Source organism: Lontra canadensis, unplaced genomic scaffold (assembly GCF_010015895.1).
Source record: "Lontra canadensis isolate GAN:19392208 unplaced genomic scaffold, GSC_riverotter_1.0 scaffold206, whole genome shotgun sequence".
In the NCBI taxonomy this organism is placed as follows: Eukaryota; Metazoa; Chordata; class Mammalia; order Carnivora; family Mustelidae; genus Lontra; species Lontra canadensis.
The window spans coordinates 195,695-212,965 of record NW_022631200.1 but is presented as its reverse complement, the minus strand read 5'-3'; the positions used below and the strand labels follow the sequence as shown (position 1 = coordinate 212,965).

At 45.6% G+C, this 17,271-nt stretch overlaps 1 protein-coding gene and 1 long non-coding RNA gene across 2 annotated transcripts in view; both read left to right on the top strand.

Annotated features, from left to right (window-relative positions):
• LOC116861764 (zinc finger protein 582-like) overlaps positions 1-13,732 on the top strand; it is a 44,888-nt gene extending 31,156 nt beyond the window's left edge. Inside the window, exon 6 of the mRNA XM_032848561.1 lies at positions 12,793-13,732. Coding sequence (XP_032704452.1) covers positions 12,793-13,701 — 909 coding nt within the window. The 3' untranslated portion in view covers positions 13,702-13,732. The remainder of the gene's footprint in view (positions 1-12,792) is intronic.
• LOC116861776 lies at positions 6,811-12,612 on the top strand. The gene is made up of 3 exons (XR_004381538.1): positions 6,811-6,844; positions 7,451-7,577; positions 12,602-12,612. It is a non-coding gene; the product is annotated as an uncharacterized LOC116861776 (long non-coding RNA).
• Positions 13,733-17,271: the final 3,539 nt, after the last annotated feature.

The window sequence follows — 17,271 nt, the reverse complement described above, 5'->3', positions numbered from 1 at the left end:
GGTACTGGTGGTCGCTGCGGGCCGGGGCCGGGGGTCAGCGTCGGAGTGTGGGCGGCCTCCGTGGGGCCCTGGAGGCGCCCAGGTGGGGGCTGCACGCACCGCTGTTGGAGCTCCGCGGAGGCTGTGTGACGGGCTCGTCGTCCGTCTGTCCGGGCCCCGGCTCGCTCCCACGCGAGACCGGACGCGGCTTCTCGAACAGTGGACAGCGTCGGACGGTTCGGTGCTGGGAATGGTGCCCCGCCCCGCCCAAACAGGCGGGGGCCTGGCTGCCCTGGAGTGGTTGCCCCCCGCGCCCCGAGATCCGCGTTTTCAGAACCAGCCGCGGCCCTCAAGCCTGTCGGATGAGGAGGACGAAGTGTGTTTTGTCGCAGTTGTGCTGGCTGGAGAGGACGCCGCGGGCTCGCTCCGTGCGGTAGTACGGCGGTCACTGCGCCAAACGCGCGCTGGGCAGGCGCCGGGCGCAGTGGAGCGTGCGCCTCGACAGCTGGGCCACGGGCGACGCGTCGCGCTTGCAGCCGCTGGGTCCGCGCTCCGCCAGGTGCCGCCCCAGCGCCCTTTCGCGAGCTGGGTCGCGGGCCTGCGCCCAAATCAGGTCGCTCCTGCTGCTCTTCCTGACCTTCATGGGCCGACCCTACCAAAGCCTCTCAGTCACTGGGGTGTGGGTAATTCCGTGTGGCCGTGCCTGCCTGTCCCCAAGGATAGACGTTTGTCCTTTTAAAAACGCTTTATTGGAATCTGTACAAACTGCAAGTGTATGTCACAAGATGCCATTGTCAAGGAAGCAAATTTAATGTTTTGACTTATTACTTGCCCAGTGTTAACCTAAAAATTAAAAATCAGTTATTTTACAGGCAAAAGATAATGTTTTTCTCAGGAATAGCAAATACTCGCAGTTAGGGATGTGCCAACCAGGGTAAAATCACAGGCAAGCCCAGAGAACAAAGGCGAGGAAGGGAAAAGAAAGAACACTCCTGTATACAGGAGACGGGAGAGTCGGGAAGTTTGTTGGAAACAGAATGTCCGTGGGAATAACCTTGGAGTTGGGAGGGTAGTGGCTTCTCGGGGCTGGGCCGTTACCGGGGGGAACCGTCCCTCCACGTGCTGGGATAGGAAAGTAGTCTCAAAGTGCAAGGTCCCTCGTCACCTGTTAGTCTGCAGTTGACAGGAGTGGTGGGACCTGAGAACTACTGCTGCTGGCTTCCCGCCATGTTCGTGAGGTTTCCTTTTATTGATTTTCACACTAAAAAAACTGAAAACTCTTACTTAGTTCTCAAATTCTTTCATTAGCAGTATCTCAAGTGCATATGGTACGATGTCTGTTTCTTACACTTGGTTCAGAAAGTTCTGCAGAAGAGTGATGACCTTAGGAAAACTACCATTGCCCTACAGGTCCTCTTTCTCCATTATTTGCCTCACCCGATGATTTTTTTTTTCTTTTTTTTCCAAGCCCAGAAACTCTCCAGCAGTTCATACTCTTAGGTGATGTCTAGCTTTACTGGTGGACTGCGGGTAGGAAGCCTGTTGGCATTTACACCCCAAGTGTCCATTGCCCTTCTTAAGCATTCATTATACCTTCAGAAATGTTTGTTCAGCAAATCAAGTTGATACCTTACCTGTTAATTGGAAATACTCTGTGTACTTAATTTCTGTAAGGAAGGTTGCTGTGAGAAACTTCTTCATATCTGGCTGAATCACTTTTTCATTCATACCCTTTTTACTTTCATGGTTCCACTTCTCTAAAAAATAGAGGATAGGAGCAAAGGACAAAAAGATGTGAAGATAAGAGGTAGGAAAGAATTGAAATGGTCAAACAAAAGACAAGATGAAAATGACCTTATCCCAGTGAACCTGAAGTCATTTCCTTGCAGTGTAAGTTCAGTGACCCCAGGTGGGAGTGGTACCACAGCTTGGAGTTCCCACCACATCTGGGAGACTCTAGGGATCTACTTTTTCCTTTACCGCATGGTCTTCAGTTCAAACTTCGTATTCCTCCTGTGTCCTGTAATGACTAGAGCACCATGGGATTGAATTTGATGCTGGGAGCAGCATTTTTTGAAAGATTTTGATAAACTGGGTGTATACTTAGTGGGAGGCCAGAATGGTGGGGAGTCTGGAAATTATGTCTCATGAGAAGGGGTAGAAAAATCTCTATGTGTTTGCCTGGGGAGAAGATAGTTGCAGAGATATGTGAAAGTATGTTTCTGGTAAAAAGGAATTTAAATTACTATTTTCATCTATGAGCTCTAGAAATAGAACCAGGTAGAAATAATAGAGTAGCAAATTCTGACTAAAATATTTTTTTTTAGGGGTGCCAGGGTGGCTCAGTTGGTTGATTGTCTGCCTTCAGCTCAGGTCGTGATCTCACTGCTCATGATTGTGCTCTCTTGAATTCTCCAACAAATAAATAAAATCTTAAAAAAATAAAATATTTTAAAAAATTAATTAAAATTTTAAAATTGAAGTATAGGTGACACACAGTATTATGATGAAACAACTCTGTAACATTCAAGATAATAGGTAGTTACCGTCTGTTCATTATGCCAAGTTGTTATGATTAACTATATTCTCTATGCTGTACTTTTTTCATAGCTAACTAAAGTGCTTTTAACAAATGGCAATCACAAAATTGAATAATCTTACCAATGAGGTTATTACATAGGTTATTATGATGATGATTACTTTGCTTTTTGACATATCTTCAAATTTTTAAAAAGGTTATAATAAAAGTAAAAAGAATTCCCCATCCTCTTTTTCTAATTCCTCAAATGCTAACCTTTTACTGCCTTCCCTTTATCCGTATATTTCTCTCTATATATATTTCTTTGAAATATATATTATATATGATGTATATATAATATATATATTTGTTATATATGAAATTTGTTACATATGAAACATATGTTATATTTGAAAGTAAGTTGCTGACGTGATGCTCCTTAACCTAAATATTCAGTGTGGATTCCTTACATAACTACAGTGAAATTATCAAAATCAGTTAATTCACACTGATGCAGGGGCGCCTGGGTGTCTCATTCAGTTAAGCATCTGCCTTTAGCTCAGGTCATGATCCCAGGGTCCTGGGATCGAGCCCCACATCGGGCTCTCTGCTCAGTGGGGAGCCTGCTTCCCTTCCTCTCTCTCTGCCTGCCTCTCTGCCTACTTGTGATCTCTGTCAAATAAATAAATAAATCTTTAAAAAAAATTCACAGTGCTATAATTCTGTCATTTAATCCTAGGTTGATTATCCTTGTGATGTCTTTTATAGCAAAAGAAAATTGAGTGTCGTACATTGCATTAAAGTGTCATGTCTCTTTAGTCTCCTTTCACCTGACTGACATTTCCTCAGTCTTTGTGTTTCATGACATCCCTCTTTTAAAAATGTTGTTATGGGGCACCTGGGTGGCTCAGTGGGTTAAAGCCTCTGCCTTCGGCTCAGGTCATGATCCCAGGGTCCTGGGATCGAGCCCCGCATCGGGCTCTCTGCTCAGCAGGGAGCCTGCTTCCTTTCCTCTCTCTCTCTCTCTCTCTCTCTCTCTCTGCCTGCCTCTCTGCCTATTTGTGATCTCTGTCAAATAAAAAAAAATCTAAAAAATAAAATAAAAATGTTGTTATGATGGGGCACCTGGGTGGCTCAGTCAGTTGGGTGTCCAACTCTTAATTTTGGCTCTAGTCATGATCTCAGGGTTGTGGAATCAAGCCCTGCCAGCACACTTTGCGCTCAGCATGGAGTCTGCTTCATCCTCTCCCTCTGCTTCTCCTCTCCCTTGCTCATTTCTCTCTCTCTCTCAAATACATAAATAAGTTATTAGGAAATAATTTTGAACTTAGAGAAGAGTTGTAAAAATGGTACAAAACTCCCACAATCCCTTTATCCAGCTGCACCTGAAGTTAACATCTTGCATAACCATCATGAACACATTAAGTTAATATTGATAAAAAACTAATCATTCATCTATTGACCTTATTCTAATTTAGCCAGTTTCCCCACTCCTGTACTTTTTGTTGTTGTTCTGGGATCCAATCCACATTACATTTAGTTGGCATGTCTCCCAAGTCTCCATTTGATGATGGTGCCTTAGGTCTTTGTCTTTCATGACCTTGACACTCTGGAGTCTAGGTCAGTTATTTTGTAGGAGGACCTTTAACTTCGGTAGGTCTGATGTTTTCTCATGATTAGATTGAGGTTATTCATTTTGGAAATGAATACCACAGAAGTCACGTGCCCTCCTAAGTACATCGTAGCTGTCAGGCAGTACCTGATGTCAACTGGGAATGCTTGCTTTGATAACGTGATTCAGGTGATATCTGACAGGTTTCTCCATTGTGAAGCTACTATTTTAGTCCCTGTAATTAACAAGTATCTTGAGAGGAAGTACTCATAATTACTTGTTTTGCTCAAGCTGTCCCTGGTTTTGCTATGGGGAGCACCCTCTATTTGGTTCCTGTGTGTTTTAGACATGCCCCATTATTTTATGAGCATTTCCTTTGTAGCACAACGAGATGATACAGGCACATTTTGCACTTTGCCTATCTAGCCCTGGAGTCTATATCTCCATGGTATCCTGGGGTTTGTTTTCTTCCCTTCCCTTCCCTTCCTTCCCTCTACCCTTCCCTTTCCCTCCTCCTTTCCTCTCCCTTCCCTCCCCCTGCCCATTCCTTTTCCTTCTCCTTCCTTCTTTCCTAGAGACTGGTACTTAGAAACCAAGGAGTGGGGCTGAGTAGGGCCGAGTGTGTTTATTACTGCTTGGACGTTATTGTTTCTAGCCCTGATTAGGGGACAGATGGGATATCCTAACATACAGCCTACTATATACGTTCCTATGCACATCTTTTTTTTTTTTTTTTAGATTTGCTGTTTGGTCTCATTTATTTGTTACTTTTAGAAAATCTCATTATTGACAGGTCTTAGAGGTAGAAGCTCTCAAGAGGACAGCCTCTGCCTCTTGGCAGTTCGTTCCTAGTGTTTTTCTTTGGCCTCTTTCATTCTTTTGGCCAAAGTTTAGCATATTCTCCAGCACCTTCCTTTTTTCCTCAGTATGCTGTTTCTTCAGAGCGACGCACCAACATTTGCGTTGCAGGACACATGGAGTATCAAGACAATCTTGGGTGCTTTGATTCGAGGTCTCTTACTTTCTTAATTTAGGGGCTTTCTCAAAACATGCTGGTGAATGTCCTCTTTAGAGAGATCGAGAAGTTTGCAGATTCTAGTAGTTCTCTGAGGCCTCAGGTGATGAGGCATGGTAATGTCAGTGAGTCCAGGAGGGTCCCTTCTTTCTACTAAGTGGAGAACACCCTTATTGACGTCCACAGTGCAACCCTGAACAGATTTGTTCTTTCTTTCTCCAGTCCTGCTTGGTCTGTAGTGGAAATGCCCCTTTGATGGCCAGTGGGTACGGCCGAGGGTCAAGACCCCTGCTTCATGGCGAAGCCTTGTCATTCCCAACAGAGATTTGGATCACGTAACCCTTCCATTCTTCACCCAGAGCCTCAGCAGCAACTTCTGTGGCCATACAGTCCCCCGGAGAGCTGTGACGCGCGCATTCGTCATCTGCTTCGGTCAGGCTCTGGCAGACGCAGCCAGCAGCCGGGAAGGAGAGGCTCCGCTCCATCCCGAAGCAGCAACCACCCGTGCCTCTGTTCACAACCTGTCTACGTTGTTTAAAACCAGTGCACGCTCGGATAACATCACAGCACAGTAGCGTGGAGTTTCTTCTGTATTTCTGTTTTTCTGTCCTTAAAACTTGGTTCCGTGGTAGGAGGAAACCTGACTCCGGTACCCACGGTATGTTACTTGTTACCTGCTTTGTCCCAGCCTTGCCTGTTGGCACGGACTATCGGGATTGCTAACAGAATCATCTGGGGAGCATGGAGCCTTCTTTCTGCCTTTAGCTGAGGACATACAGGCCAAATACAGAGTTCACGTCTTCAGTAGCTGACTTACCATTGTGATGGGTTGGTCTTCCTGCCCAAGAAAAAGGGGAATCCTTGCGTTGTTGAAATCTCCTTTGTGTCTTTCAGGCATATTTGAAAGATGGTTGTGTAGGTTTTTGTCATACAGTTTTTGTTAAACTTCTAAGTATTTTATCTTTGTTGACCCTAGCACTAGGGGTTTTCCCTCCCATTATGTCCTCTCCTTACTGTCTGAGTTTACCTGGGATATTTATTTCTCTATCCTAATTGTCCACATTGCTACTTCACTGGAAACTTTTTGTTTTGCTTCGTTTTCATTAGTTCTCATCGTCCTGTCCAGGTCCGTTTCACGGAGGAGAATCGATGCCAGGCAGCTCTCCCGTGCTTCTTAATCATGCTGGGAAGTCTTGTGACCATGCGGGTTTTTCAGAACAAAGCATTCATAAGCCAGTGATGTGAGAAGCTGCGGAGTAGCCCTGGGCTCTCTTATCCCTCCCTTCTCTTTCTCCAGCTGGCGTCTCAGGATCCAGCCCTTCTCAGGGAGAGACATTTAGACAAAGAGGAATGGCTGCTTCAGCCCCAGCTGAGCATCAAGGTAATACACGCAAAGCTCTCCGAACAGTAAGTGTTGTTCGATCATCATTACCAGGGGCCATTTGGAGGAGTGGATGTTGGAGACATCGCAACAGGATCTCTCACACCTTTAAGAACCGGTAATGCTCTTATGAAGGTGTGTGGCTGGACATGCTTCTCTGGTTTGATGTTTTACAGGGGGGGAATGGATACAAGTCTAGGCAGCAGAGTTTAGCCTTTTGTTTTGTTTTATTTTTTGGTTCCCTTGTCCTCAGCTCTGCATCCACAGGACTCCGGTCTTCAAGAGAGGGGCTCCATGAAGGGGAAGGTAACCACTGGACTTCTAAAAGGCACATCACTGGTGAGTTAGGATTTCATTTTTCCTTTCCTGTGGTGAGACTGTTGTCAGTATGTGTGAACTTGAGTCCAACTGACTTGTCCTCAGGATTGCAGATGGGGCTAAAACACAGCTATGCGCCATGAAAGAGGTAGAGTTAGCAAAGTGGCTGGGAAATGAGAAGAATAAAGTCATTACTGAAATGGAGAGCCTTGTGAATAGTGCAGATTTTTAGGTGCCCCAAACTTTAATTCCATGTCCAAGGGCAAATTTTAAAAAGAAGTGAGATTTTCCCTTGTTTCCGTACTAGTTGGAGAACAGCTTTTCTATTTCACACATACAGATTTAGGGAAGTCTGTTTCCCAGTATTCTAGAAAATTGTGAAATACTCTTACAAAAGGAGAAATCCAAACTCCTATAACCAGTTTTAACATATTGGTGGAAAATATAGTATACTTATTTCTATCCAAAGAGCTGGTTTTTACTCTCTAGACGTATGTACGTATACTTGTCCAAAAAAGATCTGGATCCTGTCGGACACGCCACAACACCCACACGTGCAAGTCTTTCCGCCAAGATCTAGCCCTTTTCTCCAAGACCTTGTGAGTAAGAAAGTGTTTGGAATTTCAGCGATCAGTAACGTTCCAAGATGTGGCCATCAACTTTTCCCAAGAAGAATGGCGATTCCTGAACCCTGCTCAGAGAAAATTGTACACGGCGGTGATGTCGGAGAATTATCAGAACCTGGTCTGGCTGGGTAAGTGCATCGAGCCTTGAACTCAGCGTCTGGTCTCTGGTGGATCTTCTTCCTTCCAGTAGAATTCTCTGGGGGAACTACTGTGGTCTTTGCTTTATTTTTTTGTTCCATGTCCCATAAAGAGCAGTGAGAAGTGGGCAACTCTCTCGTTCTCATCTTTCAGGAAACCTTTAAACTTTGCTTGGCCGTTTTCATAAGGGCTTTTCTTCCTGAGGGCTTGTGGTAGCGGGGCTCAATTCTCAGGTAATAATGGCATGGCCGTTTGCTGTCTCTTTTTCTTTGCCCAGGCATTTCTGTCTCTAAGCCTGATGTAGTTTTCCTACTGTAGCAAGGGAAACAGGTGTGGGGGATGAGAAGCAAGGAGGCAAGATCTCCATGAGCAGATGAGTCGGGAACCAAGCAGGGGGAGGCAACACATGCATAAGGCCTGGCTGCTCTGCCAGCAACCTTGAGGTGTTTGGACACCTCCCTTCAGAGGGCCCTTTAGTTCAGCTCCAGAGTGGATCTGGCTTTCATCTGTCTTTTAAAATAATTCCTTCCAGCCTCCAGATGGAAGTGAGTTTCCCCTCGCTCCCGCAGTTAATGATCCACTTCCTGTCTTCGCTCTCCAGGTGATTCCTCACTGGCTCATCTTCCTGCTTTTTTTCTTTTCATTCATATGGCTGTTCTTTTGAAAACATTCGTCAGGGCTTCTGTTTTCTTTTTTTTCTTTTTTTTTTTTTAAGATTTTATTTATTTATTTGACAGAAAGATCACAGGTAGGCAGAGAGGCAGGCAGAGAGAGAGGGGGAAGCAGGCTCCCTGCTGAGCAGAGAGCCTGATGCAGGGCTCGATCCCAGGACCCTGAGATCATGACCTGAGCCGAAAGCAGAGGCTTAACCCACTGAGCCACCCAGGCACCCTAGGGCTTCTGTTTTCTTTATGCAAAAAATACTCATTCTGTCCTCTAAGTAACTGGATAAATGTATCCATCCAAGAGCTATTTGGTGAACATGGGGCGCCTGGGTGGCTCAGTGGGTTAAGCCTCTGCCTTCAGCTCAGGTCATGATCTCAGGGTCCTGGGATCAAGCCCCACATCGGGCTCTCTGCTCAGCAGGGAGTCTGCTTCCCCCTCTCTCTGCTTACTTGTGACCTCTCTCTCTCTGTCAAATAAATAAAATCTTTAAAGAAATTTAAAAAAAAGCTATTCCATGAATAAACATATTCGATCTTTAATTATGGCCAAGAGTGGGGGTTTTCTCTAAGAGAGTATAGCCCAACCAAGGAATTTACTATTTAATAAAGGGAATTACAAGATGTTCTTAAACGCCTTGGCAAAGTAGGAGGCAAGGTTAGAGAATTTTTTTTTAAGATTTTATTTATTTGAGAGAGAGAGACACACACACAGAGAGGGAACACAAGCAAGGGGAGTGGGAGAGGGAGGAGCAGGGACCCCAATGCGGAGCTCAATCCCAGGATCCCGGGATCATGACCTGAGCCAAAGGCAGACACTTAACAACCGAGTCACCCAGGTGCCCCAAGGTTAGAGAATGTTAAACAGGATGATGACTGTACAGGCTTTGGAGTGGCCAAGGGTTCACATGTCACTAGTAGATGGTCTGGGGGATCTGGCCACTTAACCTGTGTGGCTTCCCTGTACCCTCTAGACCTGTTCTTACCCAATCCCGAATGCACCTCTTACATCTCATGGAAGATGCTGCTGGTCTACCCACCTGCGAGCTGGTGATGTGGACACTGCCTGGTTAGTGTTGGCAGCTTTGGCCCACGTAAACATAAGCATTTGATGTCTTCCTTAGTCTGTTTGAGCTGCTTTAACAGAAATGCCACAGATTGAGCAAGCACTTGCTTCTCTCTTGTTTTTAAAAGACTTATTTATTTATTTTAGAGAAAGAGAGAGCGTGCCCAAGTGTGGTGGGAAGGGGCAGTGGGAGAGGGAGAGAGATTCTTTTTTTGTTTTTTTTTTTTTTTTTTTTTTTTTTTTAAAGATTTTATTTATTTGTCAGAGAGAGAGAGGGAGAGAGAGCAAGCACAGGCAGACAGAATGGCAGGCAGAGGCAGAGGGAGAAGCAGGCTCCCCGCCGAGCAAGGAGCCCGATGCGGGACTCGATCCCAAGACGCTGGGATCATGACCTGAGCCGAAGGCAGCTGCTTAACCAACTGAGCCACCCAGGCGTCCCTCTTTTTTTGTTTTTTTTTTAAGAGTTTATTGTATTTATTTATTTGACAGACGGAGATCACAAGTAGGCAGAGAGGCAGGCAGAGAGGCGGCAGGGGAAGCAGGCTCCCCGCTGAGCAGAAAGCCCGATGCGGGGCTCTATCCCAGGACCCTGGGATCACGACCTGAGCTGAAGGCAGAGGCTTTAACCCGCTGAGCCACCCAGGCGCCCCACGGAGAGAGATTCTTAAGCAGACTCTCCTCTAAGCAAAGAGCCTGATGTGGGGCTCAGTTTCATGATGCTGAGATCACGACCTGAGCCAAAACCAAGAGTCTGATGCTTAACTAACTGTGCTACCCAGATACCTCAACGAGCATTTGCTTCTCATAGTTCTGGAGGCTGGGAAGTGGACGATCAAGGCACTGGTAGATTCATTGTTGGGTGAGGTCCTGCCTCCTAGTTCACAGACATCCATCTTCTGACTGTGTCCTCACGTGAAGGAAAGGGAGAGGGAACTCTCTGGAGTCTTTTACAAGGGCACTGATCTCATTCATGAGGGATCCACCCTGATGACCTGATCACCTCCCGAAGGCCCACCTCCAAATACTGCCCCACTGAGAATTAGGATTTCAACATCCGAATTTGGGGCGGGGGGCACCTGGGTGGCTCAGTCAGTGAAGCGTCTGCCTTTGGCTCAGGTCATGATCCCAGATCCTGAGATCAAGGCCCGAGTCAGGCTCCCTCTCCCTCTGCACAGGATCCCTAAAATCTTCTCTTCGTGCCAGATCCCTGAGTCTTCATACAGTTTGTCTGCCGCCTCCTGGAGCACATGAGTCTTACCAGGTCACCTGGATCACTTGCCACTTTGTGGTGTTCATTTCTTGTGAACGTGATGTCATCAATATAGTGGACCAGTGCGGTGTTCTACACAGTGATCGGACAGTCCAGAGTCTTCAGATCATGCTGTTAGAGAGCAGGAGAATTGACGTCATTGCTGGGCCAAGACCCTTGGGTCAGTCTGCTTGGGCTGCCATAATAAAGCCTCCTAGACTGGATGGTGTAAATACAGAAATTTATTACCTCGGGCTGGAAGTCTGAGATCAAGGTGTCAGCAGGGTTGGATTCTGTTAAGGTCTCTCTCCTTGGTTTGTAGTTGGCCATCCCCTTCCTGTGTCTTCCCGTGGTCTTTCCTCTATGTGTGTCAGTGTTGTAATCTCTTCTTTTTTTTTTTTTTTTTGGTAAATATTTTATTTATTTATTTGACAGACAGAAATCACAAGTAGGCAGAGAGGCAGGCAGAGGGAGAGGGGGAAGCAGGCTCCCTGCCGAGCAGAGAGCCCAATTCGGGGCTCGATCCCAGGACCCTGAGATCATGACCTGAGCCAAAGGCAGAGGCTTTAACCCACTGAGCCACCCAGGTGCCCCTGTAATCTCTTTTTAATAAGAATACCAGTCATGGGGCACCTGGTGGCTCGGTGGGTTAAAGCCTCTGCCTTCAGCTCAGGTCATGATCCTGAGGTCCCTAGATCAAGTCCTGAATTGGGCTCCCTGCTCAACAGGGAGTCTGCTTCTCCATCTCCCTCTACCCCTCCCACTGCTCCTGCTCTTTCTCTTTCACTCTCTCTCAAAAAGTAAAAAATCTTAAGAAAAAAAAAAAAAAGTCCTACCTCCAGGGATGCCTGCGTGGCCCAGTGGGTTAAGCCTCTGCCTTCAGCTCAGGTCGTGATTCTAGGGTCCTGGGATCGAGCCCCACATCGGGCTCCCTGTTCAGCGGGGAGCCTACTTCTCCCTCTCCCTCTTCCTGCTGCTCTGCCTACTTGTGGTCTCTCTCTATCTCTCTAATAAAGAAATAAAATCTTAAAAAGTCCTACCTCCAAATATCTGCGTATCTCTGAAATTTTGTATCAGTCATTATCTGTACCGCTTGGATATGTACTTTCTTTTTTTTAATATTCTAAGTTTTTTAAAAATTAACATATAATGTATTATTTGCCCCAGGGTACAGGTCTGTGAATCATCAGTCTTACAAAATTCATAGCATTCACATAGTACGTACCCTCTGTAATGTCCATAACCCGGCCACCCTGTCCCTACCCCCCCACCCCCCAGTAACCCTCAGTTAATTTCATGAGATTAAGAGTCTATTATGTTTTGTTTCCCTCCCAATCCTATCTTGTTTCACTTTTTCTCTCCCTACCCACCACGACCTCCTGCCCTGCCTCTCAAATTGCTCATGGTTATGCACTTTCTTGTGTCATCGGTGTTTCGTTGTTGAAATGATTGGATTGGGTGAGTGATGGCTAGTTAGAGCATGTGACAACAAAAACCTTCTAAACTTAGAAAAATGGATTTATTTTATTTGTTAAGTATTCAGTGACATGCTGTAAAAAGAAAAAATTCATTATCTCCTTGTGTTTTCATTCTCGCTATCCTAGAGGACCAATGGTAATAATATAGTAGGTGTACCTTCACATTTTTATCCATGCTAACACACAACACACACACACACACACACACACACACACACCCCTCAGGGAGGATCTTATTATTTCTTGCTCTTACAGAATAGATCTCTTTCTACACTTGTTACTCTTCGACTTGGTCGTTTCAGTCAGCTTTATCTCTTCCAGTCAATATAGCCGAAACTCATTATTTTTAATAGTTTCATAAATGAGCCAGACTATTTGGACATAATGTCAACTCAAATAGACACTTTTAATGGTTGTTTCCAGCTTTTTGCCAAATAGTATGACAGTCAACATCCTTGTCCATCTATATCTTTAAATACTAGAGTCTTTAAGCCGAGATTGTCAACAGTGGGAGTGTGTATGTTTACTTATATTAATATACCTATATGTTCCTTTTCAGAGAGTGAATCAGTGTGGGAGCACAAGGAATTATCTCTCAGGAAAAGTATAAAAGAGGAAACATTTCAACATGAAATGGTGACGAGACGAACAAGCAGCACATGTGAAGAATACGCAAAAACTTCCTGTACCAACACACACCTTTTTGTCCCTCAGAAGATCCTTAAGGAGGAGCACTGCCGGTGCCACGAGTGTGGGAAATCCTTTTGCCGTCGATCAACTCTCATTCAGCATCAAAGAATCCACACAGGAGAGAGACCCTTTAGATGTAATGAATGTAGTAAAACTTTCAATCAGAGGGCACACCTTAACCAGCACGAGAGAGTTCACACAGGCGAGAGACCATATGAGTGTAAGGAATGTCAGAAGACCTTCAGCCAGATTGCCCATCTCGCTCAGCATCAGAGTACACATACTAGAGAGAAGTCCCACGAGTGCCGTGAATGTGGAAAGGCCTTTAGCCGTTCCTCAGCTCTGATCGATCACCAGAGGATTCACAGTGGGGAGAAACCCTACAAATGTAAGGACTGTGGCAGGGCCTTCGCTCAAAGTGCACAGCTCATTAGACATCAGAAAATTCATTCCGGAGAAAAACCCTACACATGTACTAAGTGTAAGAAGTCCTTCGTACGCCTCTCTTCCCTCATTGAGCATCAGAGAATTCACACTGGAGAAAAACCGTATCACTGTGAGGACTGCACAAAGACCTTTTGCCGTGTCATGCAACTTACGCTTCACAGGAGAATTCATACTGGCGAGAAACCCTATGAGTGTAAGGAATGTGGCAAAGCCTTTTCCTATAGGTCCCATTTCGTCATTCATAGGAGGACTCATACAGGGGAGAGACCTTACGAATGTCACGTGTGTGGGAAAACTTTCAGTAACCACTCTTCACTTGTCACACACCATAGGACGCATAGTGGGGTGAAGCCGTTCGGATGCCACACATGCGGCAAGGCCTTTAATACTTCCTCATCGCTTTGTCAGCATAAGAGGATTCATACTGGCGAAAAGCCCTTTGATTGCCCCGAATGTGGGAAGCCCTTCAGGTGCAGGTCACAGCTTACACGCCATCAGCGAATTCATGGCGAGGAATGTTAGTGAAAGCTGACGGGACTCGGAAGTGTGCACATTCTCGTTAGGTAACAATCAATTAAGATCTTGGTAACAGGTAGCAGAAATGATGCCAATTCTCTTAAAAAGCAGTTTATACAATGGCCCAAGTTCTCATTGTATGGACAGAATAGCAAGGAACCCAGTTGTGAAAGTGGAGAGGACAAAGGAAATCTGGTTTAAGAGTGGAAAGTGAGGGGTGCCTGGGTGGCTCAGTGGGTTAAGCCACTGCCTTCGGCTCAGGTCATGATCTCAGGGTCCTGGGATGGAGTCCCGCATTGGGCTCTCTGCTCAGCGGAGAACCTGCTTCCTCCTCTCTCTCTCTCTCTCTGCCTGCCTCTCTGCCTACCTGTGATCTTTCTCTGTCAAATAAATAAATTTAAAAAAAAAGAGTGGAAAGTGAGACCTCTACCCCATGACCTGGCCAGCTCTGGCCGCCTCCTCCCACACGAGGCCTTCACGGTGCCCTCAGTAGTGAGCAGTAGTGCTCTACAAATGAAACTGCACTGGTCCTCAGTCTCTGTCACGTCTCGTTAAGTACTTTGAAGCCAAGATCACAGTGCTTGTGCCCTAACTGCCAAAGAGTAGGCAGGGAGATCTCTTGGCTTTTGCTTCTGTCCTAACAGGAAAGACGCTGTATCCTACCTCATTCAGCCACATTGGAGCGCCCCCCTCAAATGGAGAACATTAGACCTCATACAACATGGAAGAACCAGCAGCTACTACTTGATGCTTTGCTTCCTAAAAATGGTGCCCAGACATGGTTCCAGATGTAGGTTTGGATTACCCGACCATGGTGTCACCTGAATTTTCTCCCACACATCCTACAGTCGCTGAGTTTTAGAGATCTTGTCACTGTTTTTATGGCCCCAGAGCAAGAATAGAGCGAGGCGGAGGCTGACACAAGAGCATCCCCAGGGCCGGCTGTAAGAGGAGTCACAGAGATGGTAGGGATAAATATTCCTAAACTGAACACACATGGCTTTTTTTCCTTGAATTTCTCTCAACTGCGTATGTGACAACATTTGTAAATTACATGTATTGTTTTAGAGAAGAGTGAATGAACTCACCAACCAAGCTAACAAGAAGAATATTGCCAGTACCTCAGAGGCCACCAGTGTCCTTGAAAAGCCATGTCTCTATTATCCTCAGTACCTCAGGTAAATAATTTGCAGAGTTAGGTTATCGTTCTATGGCTTTTCGTTGTTTTCTCACGTTGATGGAATCCTAAATGAAATGTTCTGGTTTTGAACTTGAAAGTGAATCGCACTCTGGAGTCTTCATGACTCTCATCTCAGACTGATTTTGAGATTTACGTCTACATTAAACGAGGTTCTCCTCCTCCACAGCATAACCACCCTGTGCACATGGGCCAGCTGTTGTCCCCATTCCTCTGTTGGTGAACACCTGGGTTGCTTGGTGCTCAGTTTTTGCTGTTGCAGGACACGCACTGATGATCTCCATGACTTCTGATCCTGTCGCGGCCAGCGTGACAAATCGATCAGGAACGTGAGGGTAAGAGGATGGTGAAAAGAAATTAAGAGACAAAGAGATGGGGGCAGGAGGAGCACCAAGGAGGATGTCCAATAGTGCTGAGTTTATTCAAGGCAGCAAGGCATTATATGGCTAACAGAAACAACTACAAAAAGGTATCTATTTTTAACTGATTACGAAAGAGCTTGCAACCTGCACAGAAAACCCTTCAAGCTTTCCCATTATCTATCTCCCAAGCACCAATAGCAGACCCTCTAGCGCCAGATATACTAACTTCAAGGCCACTCAAGACATAGTTTATGTAAGCACAGCACAGTCTTACAATGGTGTAGTCTATGGCCTGTGCAAGGGCAGCAAGGACCAGCCAAGAATTTCTGACCCCGGCCAAATCGCCTCTATCTGACTAGCAAAAACGTGGGAAGTCACGTAGGCGAGCTCACAACACCTAGCCCAGACCCTTTCTCAGGGCTACTCGACTTCATCGACCTAAACCTTTTGTTCAGCCATTCAGCCTTTAAAGGAGGCACAAGTCAGGGCCTGGTTTGGTCCTCGTCTCAAGCCTTATGGTGGCCTCCCACATGGTCCCACTTACAAGCCTGCCTCCGGAGTAGAGTTCTTAGAGCGGACTTCCAAACGCGTGCCCATGTGCACTAAGGATTCTTCCAGGCCCTTATGCTACTCTAAGTGCTGTACTAATAGCAGTATTTCTGCAGTGAGAGTTCGCAGGGATGGGTACATTCTAAATCCATGGGGCCTCAGACGACTGTAAGTGAGGCCCAGGTGAAACCCAGCACGTCTTGTGGTCTAGTGCTGACTTTCCTCCTCAGACCTTTCTCAGACGTTGCCTCAGGTGCCATGAAAATAGATAAGCAAGTTCCTACGTAACACCCTCAGCCTCATCAGTTCAGTATCATGACGTTGCCTTACTTTTTCTTAATGACAGGACTCGAAATGCAAAGTGGTAGGACACCTGGTGGTGCAGTGCATCTGCAGTGCATCTGACTCTTGGTTTTGGCTCAGGTCTGATCTCAGGGTCCTGAGATCCGGTCCCGCATCAGGCTCCACATTCAGCGCGGTGTCTGCTTGGGTTTACTCTCTCTCTCCCCTTCTGCCTCACTGCACTCGTGCTCACTCTCTCCAATAAATAAAATCTAAAAAAAAAAAATTCAAGTGGTAACCTAATTTAAATTTTTTGCAAAGGACAGAGAATTAGATTTTACAGAGTTCAAATTGCGTGTACAGTTCTATACAGTATAGTGTGCAAAGTGGTACAAGAAAATGAACATTGATTAGTGTTAACATCAAGAAGGGAATGAGGGGGTGCCTGGGTGTCTCAGTGGGTTAAAGCTTCTGCCTTCGGCTCAGGTCATGATCCCAGGGTTCCGGGATCGAGCCCACGCATTGGGCTCTCTGCTCAGCAGGGAGCCTGCTTCCCCCTTTCTCTCTGCCTGCCTCTCTGCGTACTTGTGATCTCTGTCAAATAAATACATAAATAAATCTTTAAAAATAAAAATGAACAGGTGATTTCAAGGACAAATTGAGTCAATACATTCAAGTCAGGGGAAAGGTCTGCAAACTCACTGGGCTTATGAAAGTCAAGACCTGAGTTTTACTCTCCCAGTAAAAGTTAGATGTTACATCCAACTCTGTCAAGAAGTGTGTCCTGCTTCCCTTCCTGCATTATTTTTCTAACACTTATTTTACTCATTAAACCATTTAATATTTGTTTGTGTATCTCTTGGTGTCAGAATGTAATCTCCATGAGGACAAGCATTTTCCCAAGTCCTTAGGTGCCTTAGGCATTGTAGGTTATTAGTAGATATTTATCAAATAGATGACTAAATGAATGGAAGGCCTTTCTGAATTCATTGACTTGACCTCCAGTTTTTATGCAGATCTGTTGGAAGGTTCTATTGCTGTATGCCTTAGGACTGATTACTGTCAGTCACGTTCAGACAGTGGTCCTATCTGCACTAGTAATTCAGATTCCCTATGCCTGGTGGCTTGTGTGATGTTGAGAGCATTCAGGGACAAAGACTGAGATCATTATTACTGGAAAAAGTA